The sequence below is a fragment of the Callionymus lyra genome, chromosome 16, assembly GCF_982586985.1.
Source record: "Callionymus lyra chromosome 16, fCalLyr1.hap1.1, whole genome shotgun sequence".
NCBI lineage: Eukaryota > Metazoa > Chordata > Actinopteri > Syngnathiformes > Callionymidae > Callionymus > Callionymus lyra.
The window spans coordinates 1,405,939-1,422,494 of record NC_141833.1 but is presented as its reverse complement, the minus strand read 5'-3'; the positions used below and the strand labels follow the sequence as shown (position 1 = coordinate 1,422,494).

Here is a 16,556-nt window from a genome sequence, read left to right as displayed (position 1 = left end):
TTTATTTAAAGTGTCTTATCATAACAGAGTTATCTCAAGACACTTTACAGTTGAAGTAAGGGGTTTGGCAGGGGCGAATTACGGTACAAAAACAAAGTTAAAATAATGTTAAGTTATGTTTACAAAACCGTCATAACACATATCATATTTCATTATCCACAATCTGATTCATTACCTCATCGATACCCATCCTTCATTTAGGCTAAACACTACCACTTTAGTCCACTGGCGTCGTTTGACTTCAAATCGCCTAGAATCGTTTTAAGATTGTTTTTATATAGAGAGGGTGTTGCTCTCCGGATTGCAGAGGGGCTTAAAAACTAAAGGCCCTGGCTCCAAATCTATATTTTGAGCTTTGTGGTATAACTAATAGATCAGAGTTTAGAGATTGTAAGGTCCTTGAAGGTTGATAAGTTTGGATCAGATCTTTAATATATTTTGGTGCCAGACCATTAAAGCTTTATAGGTTAAGAGAAGGATTTTAAATTGTTTTCTAAATTCTACTGGAAGCCAATGGGGGAAATGTGTTCGCACCTCTTAGTCTTAGTCAGGACATGAGCTGCAGAGTTCTGAATGAGCTGAAGAGTTCTGAGAGACGTTTTAGAACATCTTGACAGAAGAAAGTTAAAATAGTCCAGTCTGGAGGTAACAACAGCATGGATGAGTTTCTCAGCAGCATCCAAAGGAATGAAGTGCCTGATTTTTGAAATGTTACGAAGGTGGAAGTAGGCAGTCTGTGAGATTTTTACACTCGATATAAGATATATATATGTATATATATATATATATATATATATATATATACAGTATGTAATTATATATATTTGTATATTTAATTTTATGTATCAGAATTTCCGGCACATTCTTACTGTAGATTTTGTAAATGAATTCAATATTATGAGTCTGTGATAACCTCAACGTTCTGCTTCATTTCCTAGGAGTTATCAGAACAGCATTGGCCAACATGGATCGGGAAGTAAGACAGGACTACCAGGTTGTCCTACAAGCCAAGGACATGGGGGGGCAACTGGGGGGACTGGCCTCTACCACCACCATCAACATTACACTGAGTGACGTCAATGACAATCCTCCTCGGTTCGCTAAGAGTGAGTCAAACAAACACAATTTTTATTCTACTCCGATGGTTCTTGAGCTTTGACATGTTTTTGGCATGCAGGTGTTTTTCATCTGAGGGTGCCAGAGTCGGTGGCAGTGGGCTCAGCAGTGGGCCGTATTTTAGCCAGCGATCCGGATGCCAGCAACAATGCAGATGTTGATTACTCCATAGTTCCAGGGGATGAAGGAAAAATGTTTGACATTGTCTCAGACCACCAAACTCAAGAGGGAGTAATCATCTTAAAAAAGGTCAGAAACCATATTTCATTACCAAGTTAAATGTTCTGACGTGAGACAAACTTTGCCACAACTGATGGATGGCAAACAGCATAACACTATATTAAGCGCTCGGTACCAGAGGTTATGGTGATGAGGTGAGCATCATAGTCTTGGCAAGGTTGTCCATAAACCTTCTAAAAACCTTGACTATACTTTTCATTAAGGTGCAAACTTTTTGAGTAACTGACTAATCTTGACTTCAAGTCATTCTGCCTCCAAACCCTTCAGTGAACCGAGCTTTTCGACAAGATAATACTTCACTCCCAAGCTTTAAAAGATGCCTTCATGCACACTAAACAGTCAAATCTGCAGCGTCAGCCTTTGAATCCCCCTGGTGCCACAAGATCGATGCACTTGGATGGGTGTGGGGGTGTCAAAAAAAGGGGAAAAAAAGCAGGCATTTATGCATTTATTCATCTTCCACTGGTTTTCATGAACTCAGCAGTGCTGTGGTTAAAAAGACATGTCAAAGATCTGTGTCCACATGAGCTCAGGAAAGATTGGATTGTGCATAATGATCAAAGCCATTTGTGGAAACATGGCCCTGCCTCACCCAAGTTTCCAAAAATTGGAAATTTCTCATTCCCGTTTCATCTTAAATCCCGATTCTAAACGTGTCATCGTTGCGGAAGCTGGATATTAGGATTTGTGCATGCAACCCTCAGAAGTGTTGCACCGGTTTAAGTCTGCAGTGATTGGTCATTATAAATGTGTAACACTAGCATAATTATAGGTGTAAAAGGCAAACTAAAGTGACTGTATGCCTCTAATTTCCTCATTCCAAGTGAGATAGTCATAGTTTCACATATGTTGGCCTGTGTAGTTGCATTGTTATACAAAAGTAATGCAACGTGTCTGAAAATGGCGATTCTTGTGTTAACAGGGTTCTTTACTTTTAATAATTTTAATAATTGTTGGTGCTCAGAAAGAAAATAGCAAGGCGCCATTGACATTATATCTTTGCTTTAATAGCTTCGACATAAAGCCCCAATTATTAGCTTCATAGCTTTTTCATCATGGCATCGTGAAATGAAAGGATCATTACAGTGTGAGTGTGAAATTGAAGAAATTAAATGGTTGTTGCTCTTAAATGTGATAAAGTACTTCAATTATCTCTGTGTTTGTACCACTGTGACATACATGATTGAAAGTATGAATGCTTGGCTCCTTATATTTTAAGTGTCAGGAAATTAGGGTTACAAGAATTTCAGTACAACATATAAAAGTATTTTCACAAGTAAATGCGTTCTGTCTAACATCTTTACTGTGTCATGCCAGATGGGGCTTTTTATTAGGAGAGATTGTATCACTTAATTCCTAATGCTGCAGCCAACAGCAACAAGTTGTACTGTACACACAGTCTTAGTATATCAATGCTTCCACCAACTGGACAAACGTATAGACTGATTTTGCTATGCTACAACCAGGGGTCCTAAACTGGAGAAAATGAATTTTAGCTAGCAGATAAAACGTTCTAGGACACTTGTTACATGTTTCCTTTCGCCACTTGTTTCCTGGGCACATTTGTACTTTGTAGCGCTAAGGAACAGGTGAGAGCATTAAGAAATAAATCGTTATGGATTGGTACACTGATGCGTTTCGGTACAGTTGGCAGCTGATTTCCATATCAAAGTAGCTGCCTCCTGCATCTTACACTTTTCCCGTCAAGCTGGGGGAATAATGGAAATCGACCCTTCACAGTGTCCCAATCAATCACAGAAGGATGCATTCATCATGGAGATTGTACATCAATATCCACATATACTGCCCTTTGAAGTTGCTCCAGGACGGAATATATCAAGAAACCTGCCCTAGTTGCTATGCAACAATCACAGAGGTGATGGTGGCCCCTTCTTCTCAAACTGACTTGTGTCCATCTGGTAGCAGCGGAGGATGATAATTTGATTCTTCTAGATTTACAACTGGAGAGAGGTAATAGTGTGAAAAAAAGCAGAGTGAGTGCTTTAGCCTTGCAGTAAAAGTACACCCTGTCTGGACAGACTTTTTTTTGTTCTAAATCCCCAGAGCTAATTCTTCTCCTAGCGGGGATTCCAACGTTGAGACTAGTGGGATTTTATAAAGTAAAGTAAATCTCAGTATAAATACATATTTTAAAAACACATGCTTGTCTCCAAAATCAGGCCACATACTTCTAAGTAATATACAGTCTATAAGAGGATCTTGGTTCCCCAATTATGCCTACATCTGACCAGCCTATTTGGCACTGTCTAACATAAAGGGTTTAACATGCATGCACTCAGAATACTACTGTATTGTACGCAACTGTGAAGATATTTTGAGTTCCGCAATCAAAAAAAGATGTATACATATATTTCTTGAAATTGTGAGATATCGAAGAATCCTTCTTTCCCTGCATTTAATATTTATATAATAATATATATAATTAATATATCTATATATATAATATATGTGTAATTCAAGTCCTGTTTTAGAGCATTGGAAAGATCATTAATAGCAACTTATGTGACAGTACTGTTAAAAAACTAAATTGTCCAAAACACAGAGTAGCCATGAACAAAATCATCTTGCCCCAAAGAGAGTACAGAATCTTCAAATTATTTACCTATTTAACAATTTGGGACCGAGTTGATTTGCCGGAGGTTATGTGTTGTCTAATTCTAATTATCTAATAAAATTAACCCAGGAAACAAGCTTCTTTAGCTTGGTGGCTGGTACGGGTTAGCTGTAGTGATGAGTTAATGAGGCCTCATAATACAGCATCAGTTGTATTATGATACAGTGTCTTACTTTTTAACTCTATGAATAATTTGAGAGGCAAATAAGAGGCATAATGATGATAATTGGGATGGAAAAACCGTAATCAACTAGACAATTCCCTCGCCCTCTGTTCATAATTTGTAGTCTCTGGTCATAGTGTTTCTTCATAATGTCTTTTCACTCTATCAGTACAGAATAATTGAAAACCCTGCATTTCAATTTAAAATCAGTCAATTTCAGTCAAGAGTCACAGTTAAAAAACTACACATTGTAGGAAAAAAGTTAACTAAAATGCCGATAGGGGTGAATAAACGCTATCATGAAAACAAAAGAAATAAAGTGATAGTTCAACCAAATTTCAAACGCCACACATTTTCTACTCAATTTATCGCTGTTAATATTCTGGTGGGAACAATAATAGCAGTGCGAGTCCAATCGAGCCACATGTTTTGTATGCGCTCGACGGTGTGGGGAGTGAAAAGTGCCAAAAACGGAAGGAGTATGAATAATAAGAAGAGGCCCGGGGAAAAACAATAGTGGCTGTGCACAGCCCACTAATAAATATTTTCCCCCACAGTTTTCAAAATGTATTTCTGTCTTGAAAGCGAAAGTAACAGTTTATGTCAACGAAGTGACAAACATAGTAGCCCCAGTATAATCAAGAAAAGTTGCACAAATAAATGCGTATTCAGATGTTTCTTTAAGTAGTCAGTTGAATCCATCAAATGCAAAGGGAGATCATTCTAAAGCTTCTGCAACCCATCCCGGACACTTCCAGTCTTACTTTCTTTAAAAAAGTCCCATATTCAGCTTTTTGTCTAATGGAAAAGGTCAAATTTTACCATTGTTTTGAAACTTCAGAAAATCCCATTTTCAACATTCAAGACAATATAGCACCACGGGCAGGGCTCTGCACAATGGCCAGGCAGGCACCATCACCGCATTTTACACACCACCGATGGAGTTTGGAGACAGCTAATTGCCCGCCATCCACCGTCCTTCTCTTGAGCTTGACACTATAAATGTCATGTGACGTTCCAATTATTTTCATTACTTCTTGTGACTTTCTTTACAGTTCTTAAATTGTACTACCTGTGACTGAATTGGAATTAATTTCATGTCTATGAATGAGTCTATGAAGTTAAGTTCTTTGTGACTCGTTGTATTTCACCTTTTTTCCGACCCTCTTTGTTCTTGGTACTTCTCGGCAGAAAGTCACATGTATAAAGTGGCCCCTGAGAACAGTCACAGGTATCATGTGGCCCTTGACAAAAGTCACATTCATAATGTGGCCCCTGACAACAGTCACATGTATAAAGTGTCTCTGGTCATAATGTTTCAGTCTCTGGTCTTAGTGTTTTAGTCTTTTCACTCTGTCAGTTGGCCCCGTCCACTCTGCTGCACTAACATTTCAGGGCTGTGCTCTGCACACAGCCCAGTAATTCGAAGTATAAGCATTATGGTGGTGTGGTGGTTAGTTTTAAACATCTGCCAGGTTTCATTAAGGGGCAACTAATTGAACTCGAAACGCTCATCAGTACTGTATGTGTGTGTTTGTACAAAACTGGCCTTTTTAATTGAAATATTGAAAACATTGAAAATGTGATTAAACACTGACCCCATTTAAACACTTACCATAACCACGCCCACTATGCTGTGATTGGTCAGTCATCAAGGTTCATGCTAACCATTATAATATCATAATGGGTTCTGCTCACGTAACCTCACGTTTGCTAATATTTCAAACAGGGTATAACTTTATAAATGAATAACTTCTTAACATCATCATGATGTGGATATTGGAGAGTAAGACTTTTCAAGTCACAAGTGTTGGGTTTTCTCATTAGTTGCCCATTAAAGTATTTGTCCAAAAGCCACATATTAAAGGGAAGAAGAATCATTTGCCCATCAGTATTCATTGCTTTATGGAAGGCTACATCTTTTACTGTCAACTAACCCAAATGTTAAAATCTGCAGACTCTCGACTATGAGACCAAGAAGTCTTACACGTTCAAGGTGGAAGCCTCGAATGCAGAGCTGGACCCTCGATTCTTACATATGGGACCCTTCAAAGACTCTGCGACAGTCAAGGTGAATGTCCTGGATATGGACGAACCCCCTGTCTTCACCAAGCACTCATATACAATGGAGTTATATGAGGACACACCGCCTGGGACCATCATTGGCTCTGTTACATCTCAAGACCTAGACGCCACTAGCAGCGCTGTCAGGTACCTCTCTTCTGATCACAGAAACAAAGGAAAGCTTCAGCACTTTTACAACCGCCTGCTCAAAGTGTGGGTCTGGGCCGTGCAATGTGGATAAGACTTAACTGGATCTTTTATTTTGTCGACAAAAGCACAACTAAGAATTAAGACCTTGTTACACTGTTAATACACTGTTCTGACATGAGTGAAGTAGATTATAATTTGAATTCCTTTTATTGGGATTTAAACAATATCTTCAAGAAGGCTGTCATATATTGGAAACTCTTCATTAATCTTCCTTCATGGCCATCACTCATTGAAACACATGTGTTTTTTTGCTGCAGATATTCGATAGAGTGGAACACAGACACAGATAGTTTGTTCGACGTTGATACTGTTGAAGGAACCATCTCCATCAATGACTACCTGGACCGGGAGGCTGCTTTGCAACATAATATCACTGTGGTAGCAACCAAAGTCAGTAAGTATTCCACATAGATGGCAGTGAACAACACATAATCTGTTTTCACACTATATACTCAAACAAAATATACATAATGTTACATTTAGATATGTTAAGTTTTGCTTAAGAACTTATTTTTGTCTCTCAGGCTCTCAGAGGGTCCCAAACTGTTGACTTAGCCTTGTTAGATACTGTAACATTTCCAGTAGAATAAATGAGGACACCAATGTCACAGGATTTAAATAGAGGAAAAACAGAGTTGATACAACACAAAATTAAATATCAAACTGGGTTTTACCTCTGATTATGAGCCTCGTAAAAGTAAAGTTTTCATTACTTTTTGACCAGAACATGGTTTAATCATCTTAGTAAGTTGCTAAGTTCTGTTTGCACTGTCAAGATTCAAGAGATTCAAGATCCAAGAACGGATTTATTCGCCAGTACATATAGGTATACATAAGTGGAATTTCTTGTGGTTGTGGACGACTCTGGAATTTGAAACAAAAATTAGAAGTTACAAACAATATGTACAAAATATACAAGATAAATAGTAATAATACTTATAAACACAGTGCAAACAAACATCTACAGTGCAAATGTGAAGTGTAAATGGCATGGTGGTGATTAATTGTTCTTGAGTAAGATGGCAGAGGGGAAGAAAGTGTGCTTGTGTGGCGGGTGGTTCTTGTCCGCAGGGCTCTGTAGTGCCTGCCTGAGGGTAGGGGGCAGAAGAGGGGGGATCCGGGGTGAGTCTGGTCTTTGATGATGTTACCTGCTCTCTACCTGTTCCTGGACTCGTATAGTTCCTGGATGGAGGGCAGGGGGGAACAATGATCCACTCTGCAGTCTTGACAATCCGCTGAAGTCTCCTCCTGTCCTGCTGTGTGGCCGCTGTGAACCACACAGTGATGGAGGAGGAAAGCACAGACTGGATAACTGCACTGTAGAAGTTAATCCACAGATGTTTCGACAGGCCGTGTATCTTCAGCTCACGCAGGAAGGATATCCTCTGCTGGGCCTTCTTCAGGATGCAGGTGATGTTAGCCTCCCTCTTCAGGGCTGCTGTTGATGGTGAGAGGGCATAGGGTTGAGGGGTGCCTCCTGAAGTCCACTGTCATCTCCACAGTCTTAAGCATGTTCAGCTCCAGATTGTTCGTGCTGCACCATCAAACCAACTTCTCGACCTAAAGATGATATGCTCGCCGCCGTCCTGGATCAGGCCGATGACGGTTGTGTCGTCTGCAAACAACAGTCAGAAAGCTGGTGATCCATTGACGGATATCTACACAAGTTTTTCGAAGGACTTCATGACCACATACGCCAGGGCCTGTAGGTACTTTGTGGGTTTCTTGGGGCTTCACAATTCTCAAGGGAGCTGTTGAAGATCCTGGTGAAGACTGGAGCCGGCTCAAAAGCACAGGTTTTGAGGCAGGAGGGTGACACTCAGTCTGGGTCCGGTGCTTTCCTGGTTTTCTTTCTATGAAACAGTCTAGTCACCTCCTCTACATTCACTATCAGTGGGGTGGGGGGGCTGGGGCAGGGGGAAGTTTGAGGTTTGCTATTGTCCTTACCAAACCAGCAGTAGAAGGTGTTGAGGTTGTTGGCCAGGTTTTTTTTTGTTTCCGTGTGGGGGTTGGTCTTCATGAAGTTGGTCAGGTCTCTGAGGCAGGGTCGTTGGATTCAAATTTGTTCTCCAACTGAATGCCTCCTACTTAATCCTGCCGAGCTGGCGCAGCTTGGTAGTGAACCAAAGATTGTTGTTTTTGTATGTCCTGTGGTTACACACATATCCTCCAGAAGTTGATATAAGCTGTCAAGGCGTCTGTCATGTTATCTAAGTTGTTGTAAGCAGCTTCAAAAACACTCAGACACAAGTGAGTGCAGGCATGAGAAACCTGCAATTGTATTAATGCTGTTGTAATGTAATTTAGCTAACTATTGCAATGTTTTGAGGAAAGTGTCTAAGAAGGTTTATATTAGAAATAAATTCTTGCTATATACAGTTATATTTGTCACCACCCAGAGGCAAAGTATAGTACTACAGACCTTACATGGAGATTAAAATGGAAATATGACTTCAGCTTCGATTTCTTTATTTTTCTTTATTTGTTTATGTGTCGTTGTTTTGTTGATTGTATTATTTGATTATAACAAACGCATAATTCCATAATAAGCTTGCACAAGGTGTTGGTTTAGAGAGAAATAAATTAAATAGAAAGGATTAAATAATACCATTTTATCAATTTCATAAATTTTAATAAAGTAAAGTTTGTTTCAAAATGAATAAAATAAATAATATTTAGAAACAGAAAATATTGTTTTTCCTACAAACATAGTAAAAAGAAAACTTTTGGTCATTGGATTTTCGATGCGAGAAAACGAGTGGTTATTCAATTTTAATTTTAAAAACAATAAACGAAATACAGCGCATTTTTAATTATTTTAATCCAAAACGGATAATCAGAATTAAAAAATCGGTCGATATTAAATATGTTGGAGAAAATAATTACTGTCGCACTGAAACAGAAAAACAGGTCGTTGTGATGTTAGGAATTTCAGAATAAGAGACTCCCAATTGCTGAAGTACATGTCAGGATTTGTGCATTTAACGGGAGAGAGAATGACTTTGGAACCTTGCGCCAATACAATTTTGGAGATGGCAAAAGAGGGCTTGTCATCTGCAGAAATATCTGCACACATAATGCCTGAAAGTGGAGCCCAAAGAGGATTTTCGGCCAGAATATATTTTAGATGGTGTGTGTATGTGCTAAGTAAGTAAGTAAGTAAGTAATTTGTATTTATATAGCGCTTTTCCAGAGCAGGGTCACAAAGCGCTTAAACAATCAAAACAATATTCAATAAAGTATATATTTTAAAGGTCAAGATAACACTGACAACAACACAGAAGTTCCAGAAAATCAAGGAAAAGCCTGCACGAAAAAAATCTTAAGATGTTTCTTGAAAGGGTCAGTAGATCCATCAAGCGCTAAGAACTACTCATCAAACATTACCATGAATCAAGGTGTCAGGTATTACTTTCTCAGGCTTCAGTTGTTACATCAATGTTGTGTTAGTGACTTTGTCATTAAATAGCTTTTAAGCTTGAAAAAACACTATACTGTATGTTTAGTTTAGTTTAGAGAGACGGTTCATAAAAATCATTATGAAGAAACTTGGCCAGATAATTGTAAGTGTTTGGAATGGAGAGAAAGAGACACAAAGACAAAAACAGACACACAGGCAAGACGAGCGAGAGAGTAACAAACAGACAGACAGACAGACAGAGACACGAACAGACGAAGAGAGTAATAAAAAGACAGACAGAGACACAGACAGACAAAGACACAGACAGACAGACAGACAGACAGACAAAGAGATTAACAAACAGACAGACAGAGAGACCGATTTTTCTATTCTGATTATTCACTTTGGATTCTAATAGTAAAAAAAAAACACCTTGTATTTTGTTCTATTTTTAAAATGAAAATTGAATAACCACTCATTTCTTTTTTTAAACATCTGCTCTTAAATTGAAAATCCAAGACCAAGAAGGGTGTCTCTGACCGCAGTTCTTTTATTCTTCCTTTCACAGACAACCCACTGCTGTTAGCCAAAGTATCTGTGTTCATCAGCGTCCTGGACGTGAATGAGTTTCCTCCAGAACTGGCTGTTCGTTCTGACACATTTGTTTGTGAAAACTCCAGAGCTGGACAGGTAACCCAGGTTTCAAACACAACATTTCAAGAAAGTCACCTTTTAATTGTTTGTTTAAATATACTGTACGGAGGCTAGTTTGTATGTTCTCCCCTTGTTGCTTGGGTTTCCCCCCCTCCTGGCATGAATGTAATGTAGGTTGTACTAAAATTATTTTCTTGAAAATTCAGATAATATTTTTTTTAATTTACTTATGATAAGTAGTGCTTGATATAATTTATTTAAAAAAAATGTATCTGTATCTGGCCACAACCTTTGGCCCTAATAATTGGCATATTGGCAGAAATGTCCAAAAACAAGATGTTATTGCTGCTCATTTATGACACTGGACGTTTATTTATACTTTTACGAAGGAAGTTAATTTAAATACATAATCATATACAAATCTTATGTATAGTTAAACTGCTCAATCGTAACTTTAGAGGTTTTGTTTTTTTAATGTAAACTCCGCTACAGCAAACAGAATTTTTGCATTATGATTTATTTTTTTTCACACACATCCTTACGTTATCGTGCTTTGGTGTTTGAATTAATTATACTAACCATAGTCACCCTTTTCAAGTGTCTTGTTAGACCAGAAGAAAGTATAATTTAAATATTTGTGTCTCTGCTAGGTCATCCAGACGGTCACTGCTGTAGATAAGGATCTTCCTCCGGTTGGACAGAGGTTCTTCTTCAAATCCCCGAGAGAGCTGCGTAACAGGAACTTCACGGTTCGAGATTTTGGAAGTAAGAGAGTTGTGTAGAGTAGATTATATTTCTGGGCTCCGTGGTGAGAGGCTGTAAACAAGGGCTTGACTCTCTTAGATAATAAAGTACATTATTACCAGCTAAATGTGATAGACACTGGAAATTTGGAAATCAAATAAATTGGCATTTCAAAAGCTAGTCAAGTCAAGGTCGTGCAAATGTTTTCAAATTATATGTTATCATAAAAATGCCTACCTTAATAACTATTCTTATAATAGTTCAAACTAGCACCTTCATTAGGCTGGATAAACTAAGAAGTGAAACACGTTTCGATTTGATCGAAAATCTCCTCCACTTCTATTCTGTTGATGCGTTATCATTTCTACCACTAGAGGTCCCTAGCGAAACGCAATGTAAATGAAGTAAATGAAGCTTCACAGTGGTGATGCTGCCTAGTCATTCTTTTTGTCTTTGTCTGTTATTTTCACTTCAAGTTCCTAAAAGTTTAATTAAATTATGCAAATCAATTATTTTTTCCCACCACCCACATTTATAAAAACAGCTTTTTCAAATGTGTTTGCAGTATTCAATTTTTTTTTGTTGGCAAGTAATTAAAATATCAAATATTGCTAAATGTGTTATTTTAAATTATCTGTCAGTTCACAAATATTCGACCCAGTTGTTTAAAAAATGCTTTTTTTCTTTTACAGGATAACATGAAAGCATATTAAATCCATTAAATAATAACATTTACCTTTTCACGTTCAATATATTCTCATATTGTTTGGGTTCAGTAAACAATGTCTGTTTTTTTTTCTTTTCCCTTTTGTCCTTTGCATTTTATTAACATACTTATTCACTACATTTTTCTTAGACAACTCTGCTGGCATAGTGACTCGGCGCGCTGGTTTTCAGCAGCAGAGCGTCTACCTGCTTCCAGTGGTGGTGGAAGACAGTGGTTATCCAGCCCAGAGCAGCACAGGCACCCTCACCATCCATGTGTGCTCTTGTGGGTCGAGCAGCTCATCACTCACCTGCTCAGCAGAGGCCATCTTCCTCCCCATTGGCCTCAGCACTGGAGCTGTGATGGCAGTCCTTCTGTGTGTTGCTCTGCTCATAGGTAAGAGTTTTGAGAGGATTGTGCCAGTCACAAAGCATCACATAGCATCTTGACCCTTTGTTATTGCTTTTTTACAAATTCACTCACTTGACAGAATTTTCAGGGGATAGAGTTGTCTTAAAACATCTAAGGATTGTTTGATCAACTAAGATTAAATACATTTAAAACTTAAAGCATTAATTACAAGGTATACAAAAAAATATACAACGCAATGCTGGACAGAATAAATCAAAATGTTATAGGGATGCACTGATCCTGTGGCGGTCCGTCAGGGCCAGCAAGGCCTTGTCTGCTGGCATGAACATAATTAGAAAATAAATTTAATTTTTTAATAAAAAAAAAAAGTTTTTTATTTGTTTCCTCTTGCTTGCACTGCTTCTAGGATTGTACATTCATGTGAGAGCTTTCATCCAATCATATTTGAGCTGTCACGTGATGCCAGAAGAAATCTACCCGAGGCCTTTAGTCGTTTCAGAGGTGGCTCTTGTCCATTTAAATCAACAGCAGCCGAAGGATTGTCTTAACCAATCAGATTCGAGTTGGCGATATCTACGTCAGCGCTTAGGAAGCTACCCTTCTCACAGCTTCCGTGACGCTGAATGCGTTGAGCGCGTTGAACATGTGACATGTACATCTCCTCTGATTGGATAGCACTGAGACAAGTCACATGGAGCTGAAAAATTTATTTGAGTTAATTTAACTGTTTATTATTCAACACACAATGGCTGAAGAGCTTGATCTGGTCGCGGATATACTTGCAAAGCCATTTTAAAGAAGGATATTTCAAGAAAAGCTGGTCGTTGTTAAGGAAGTTATGCTTACTCCGAGACGAGTCTTTCATGAGCTTCAAATGATTTATTTATTTCCTCCATGAACTATGTGAGTAAATGCATTTTTTTCTAAATAATGTTGCCCTTTTTGGGATCAAAAGTTGTGCTTGTGTGTGTTTGTTTGTCGCTGAAGCGCGTAGTGTGTTTGTGTGTAGTGGGGAGCGATGCAGAGCGTGTGTGTCGTAGCCATGGAAACAACACAGACTGTAGTGGGAGTGACATTTTGATATAATTCGCTGATGTTCATTTGATGATGATCTAAACAGCTTAATGACCTGTAACAGTACACACTCAGATACCTGTGGTGTATAAAGAACCTTAAAGTATTTAGAGAGAGGTGGATTAATTCAAACATGCTCCACTGAAGGCCTACGTGTGAAATGCACAGCCCGCCACTGCTGTGTATTATTACTTCCAATCAGAAACCTGAATTTTAAAATCTGTCGATTCTGTATCTTAATATTATCGTTTTTTCTATAAGAGAAAATGCAACTTGAGGAAAGTTAACTGTTCAAATTTACAGTTAATATGTTTATGAATCAAGGACAGACACAATGGTTTACAAAACTCATTAATTGAAAATTGTATTCGGTGACTCAGTGAAGCTACACTAGGGGTGGGCTTACAGAATCAGTCGTGCACGCTAAGACTGAAAGAATCTGCCAGTCTAATCCAGTTTTGACCTTTTTAAACTCTGGATAGAAATCTAGCCGACCATAGAATGTATGAGTTATGGACTTACCTTCTCTGACGTCTCCCGTCTGTTACTGAACCATGGTTGGAAAGTGGTCACCTTGTAAATGCAGTGTTCTGGGTAAAAATAAACAACTGACTCACTGACTGTGTGCTGATAGTGAATGTTTATAAAAACGCCCTAAAGTACCATCAACTGCTTTTCACTCTACTTCTCACAACATGTGATTAAAAAGAAAACAATCTGGTGAACACATTCCAGAAGATTCAAGGATTCAAACAATTCAAGGAAAAATGTAACATTATGAACCATCGGAAAAATAGAAATCCAACCGATTTTTGCCAATTAGTATCCCCACCCCCAATTTTTCATTTGACACAGGTCTGACTAACAAGTGGAGACAGCAGAGAAAGAACCCTGATATTTTAATGAAGGCCCTACTTTTAAACAGGCACTAACTGGATTCATCCGACGTGATCTTTACAAGTTTTAAAAAGCCTTGGTTGTCAGGAACCATGCCAAGCGAAACCAAAGTGCGCATGACCTTCTGTTTTAAGACAGACTTGACAACGAGAATCGTTAAATAAGATATTAAAACAAAATATCACAAAATACTGACAGGAGGAAAAATTGACAGGCATCACAGAAGAGATGGAGAAAGCAATAGTATAAACAGACAAAATAGGGGAACTTGGAGGTCAGAACACCCACACAGTAGAGCAGAAAAGAACCACAGCAAACAAACATGAGCATGAGTTGGTCCAACTCACACACACAGCTGAACTGAGAAACAGAATGCATGTGAACTCAGCTCACAGAAACAGCTAAATGAAGCTCAGACACCAGAATACAAATCACCGGAGGAAACACATGGGTGGTACTGCAGGGAAGCCAATTAACCTCCACAAGCGCAGAGTTGCTCTCGCACCCATGTCTGGAACTCTTAGCAGGTGAGGAGACTGGTTGGTCAATTATCTGAAATATAAAGGTAAAAGTAAAGGGTTCCTATTACTGACTTTTCATCGATTCATTGATGCCAAGCTTATGTGCAGTCACTCCACTCAATTGCCTTTAGCTTAATAGCTGCTTTAGTCCGAAAATTACCGGATTTACTTCTTATCTACTACTTGATCTTGGACCTCTATCGTACTCATCATTATGTTTCTATTTATAAAAAGCTATCTTTTAATTTAAATATTTACATTAGGAAATGTGCTTAAACCCCACCTACTCAAAACCCTTTTTTTTCTGTAAAACTAAACTAAACTAAACACTCTGCTGTGATTGGTCAAACAGATGTTTGTTACCGTGCGTCATCGATCCTGCAAATCTCCAACTACAAGTGACTCATTGTATAAACGGGATGTGATTACAGCAACCATTGTAGCAAATAAGGAAAACCCCAAAGTGTTGTTTGACACAATCAACTCTCATGTCTCCTGCTCCTCAAATCACGCCTGTCTTCTGTGATGCTGACAGCAATGCATTGTAGAGATTTTTCATTGACAAAATTAAATTGGTAATCTCGCCCCCTTTGTATGGAACCCCTGCTGTCACTGAGCCTGTCGCCTCCTCTTGGTCTTCCTTCAGTTCTGTATCTCTGGATGATATTTTGGCACTGGTGAGCAAGATGAAACCCTACTCTTGCTCAGACGACGTCCTACCTTGTAGGCTCTTTATCAAAGTATTTGATTTAATTGGCCCCTGGGTTACCAATATGGTGAACCTCTGCCTTTCCACAGGTGTTTTTCCCAATGCATTTAAAAATGCCATTGTGGAGCCTTTGCTTAAAAAGCCAGCCTAAGACCCAACTGACATAAGTCATTTCAGGCCTATTTCTAAGCTTCCATTCTTGTCCAAGATCTTGGAGAAGGTGGTTTCTGAGCAGCTGAACAGCTAAACATCACTCTACGGAGACAGCCTAACTGAAAGTGTCCAGTGACATCATGATGTCGCCTGATTCGGGTCAATACACTGTTCTGGTTCTCTTGGATCTGTCCTCAGCCTTTGACACAGTTGATCACCAGATCCTGATGAGAAGACTGAGGGATGAAGTGCGACTGTCTGGGTCTGTGTTACAGTGGTTCTCGTCATACCTTTCTGGGCGCAGTTTTAGTGTATCTGCCGATCAAATCAGGTCTGAATTGATCTGTTGTGTGGAGTCCCTCAAGGTTCTATTATTGGTCCTTTATTGTTTTTGCTGTACTTGATTACCCTGGGAAAATTATTCAGAGATTTCCTGTTGTTCTTACCACATTTTTGCTGATTGCATTTAGCTCTGCTGCTCTTTTGATCCAACTGAGCCCCAGAGGCTGAACAGCTTAGTCAATAGTTTGCTAGAAATCAAACAATGGCTGAGTGAAAACATTTTGCAGCTTAATGTGGAAACAATTTAAACTCTGGTGATTTCTCCTGATGATAATATTCCAGGGTTGAGTCAATACTTGGGTGACTTAGGTCAGTCTGTCCAACTGAGCCTGAGAAACCTGTGTGTTGTATTTTACAAAGACATGTCTCTAGTTCAACACTGCAGAAAACTGACCAGAAACTGTTTCCTTCAACTGAGAAAAATCTCTAAACTTGGGAAAATGTTTGTGCTTGATGGAGTCTACTGACTCCTTCAAAAACATCTCAAGACATTTATTTGTGTAGGCTTTTCCTTGATTTTCTGGAACTCCTGTGTTGTTCTCAGTGTTATCTTGAT

The 16,556-nt window shown here is 38.7% G+C and overlaps 1 protein-coding gene across 1 annotated transcript in view; it reads left to right on the top strand.

Annotated features, from left to right (window-relative positions):
* Nucleotides 1–16,556, top strand: part of LOC148063171 (cadherin-12-like) — a 47,201-nt gene that overhangs the window by 15,378 nt on the left and 15,267 nt on the right. Inside the window, exons 5-11 of the mRNA XM_087810543.1 lie at nt 939–1,106; nt 1,178–1,365; nt 6,112–6,365; nt 6,686–6,822; nt 10,397–10,518; nt 11,133–11,247; nt 12,083–12,328. Of these exons, the coding sequence (XP_087666669.1) occupies nt 939–1,106; nt 1,178–1,365; nt 6,112–6,365; nt 6,686–6,822; nt 10,397–10,518; nt 11,133–11,247; nt 12,083–12,328 (1,230 nt within the window). The remainder of the gene's footprint in view (nt 1–938; nt 1,107–1,177; nt 1,366–6,111; nt 6,366–6,685; nt 6,823–10,396; nt 10,519–11,132; nt 11,248–12,082; nt 12,329–16,556) is intronic.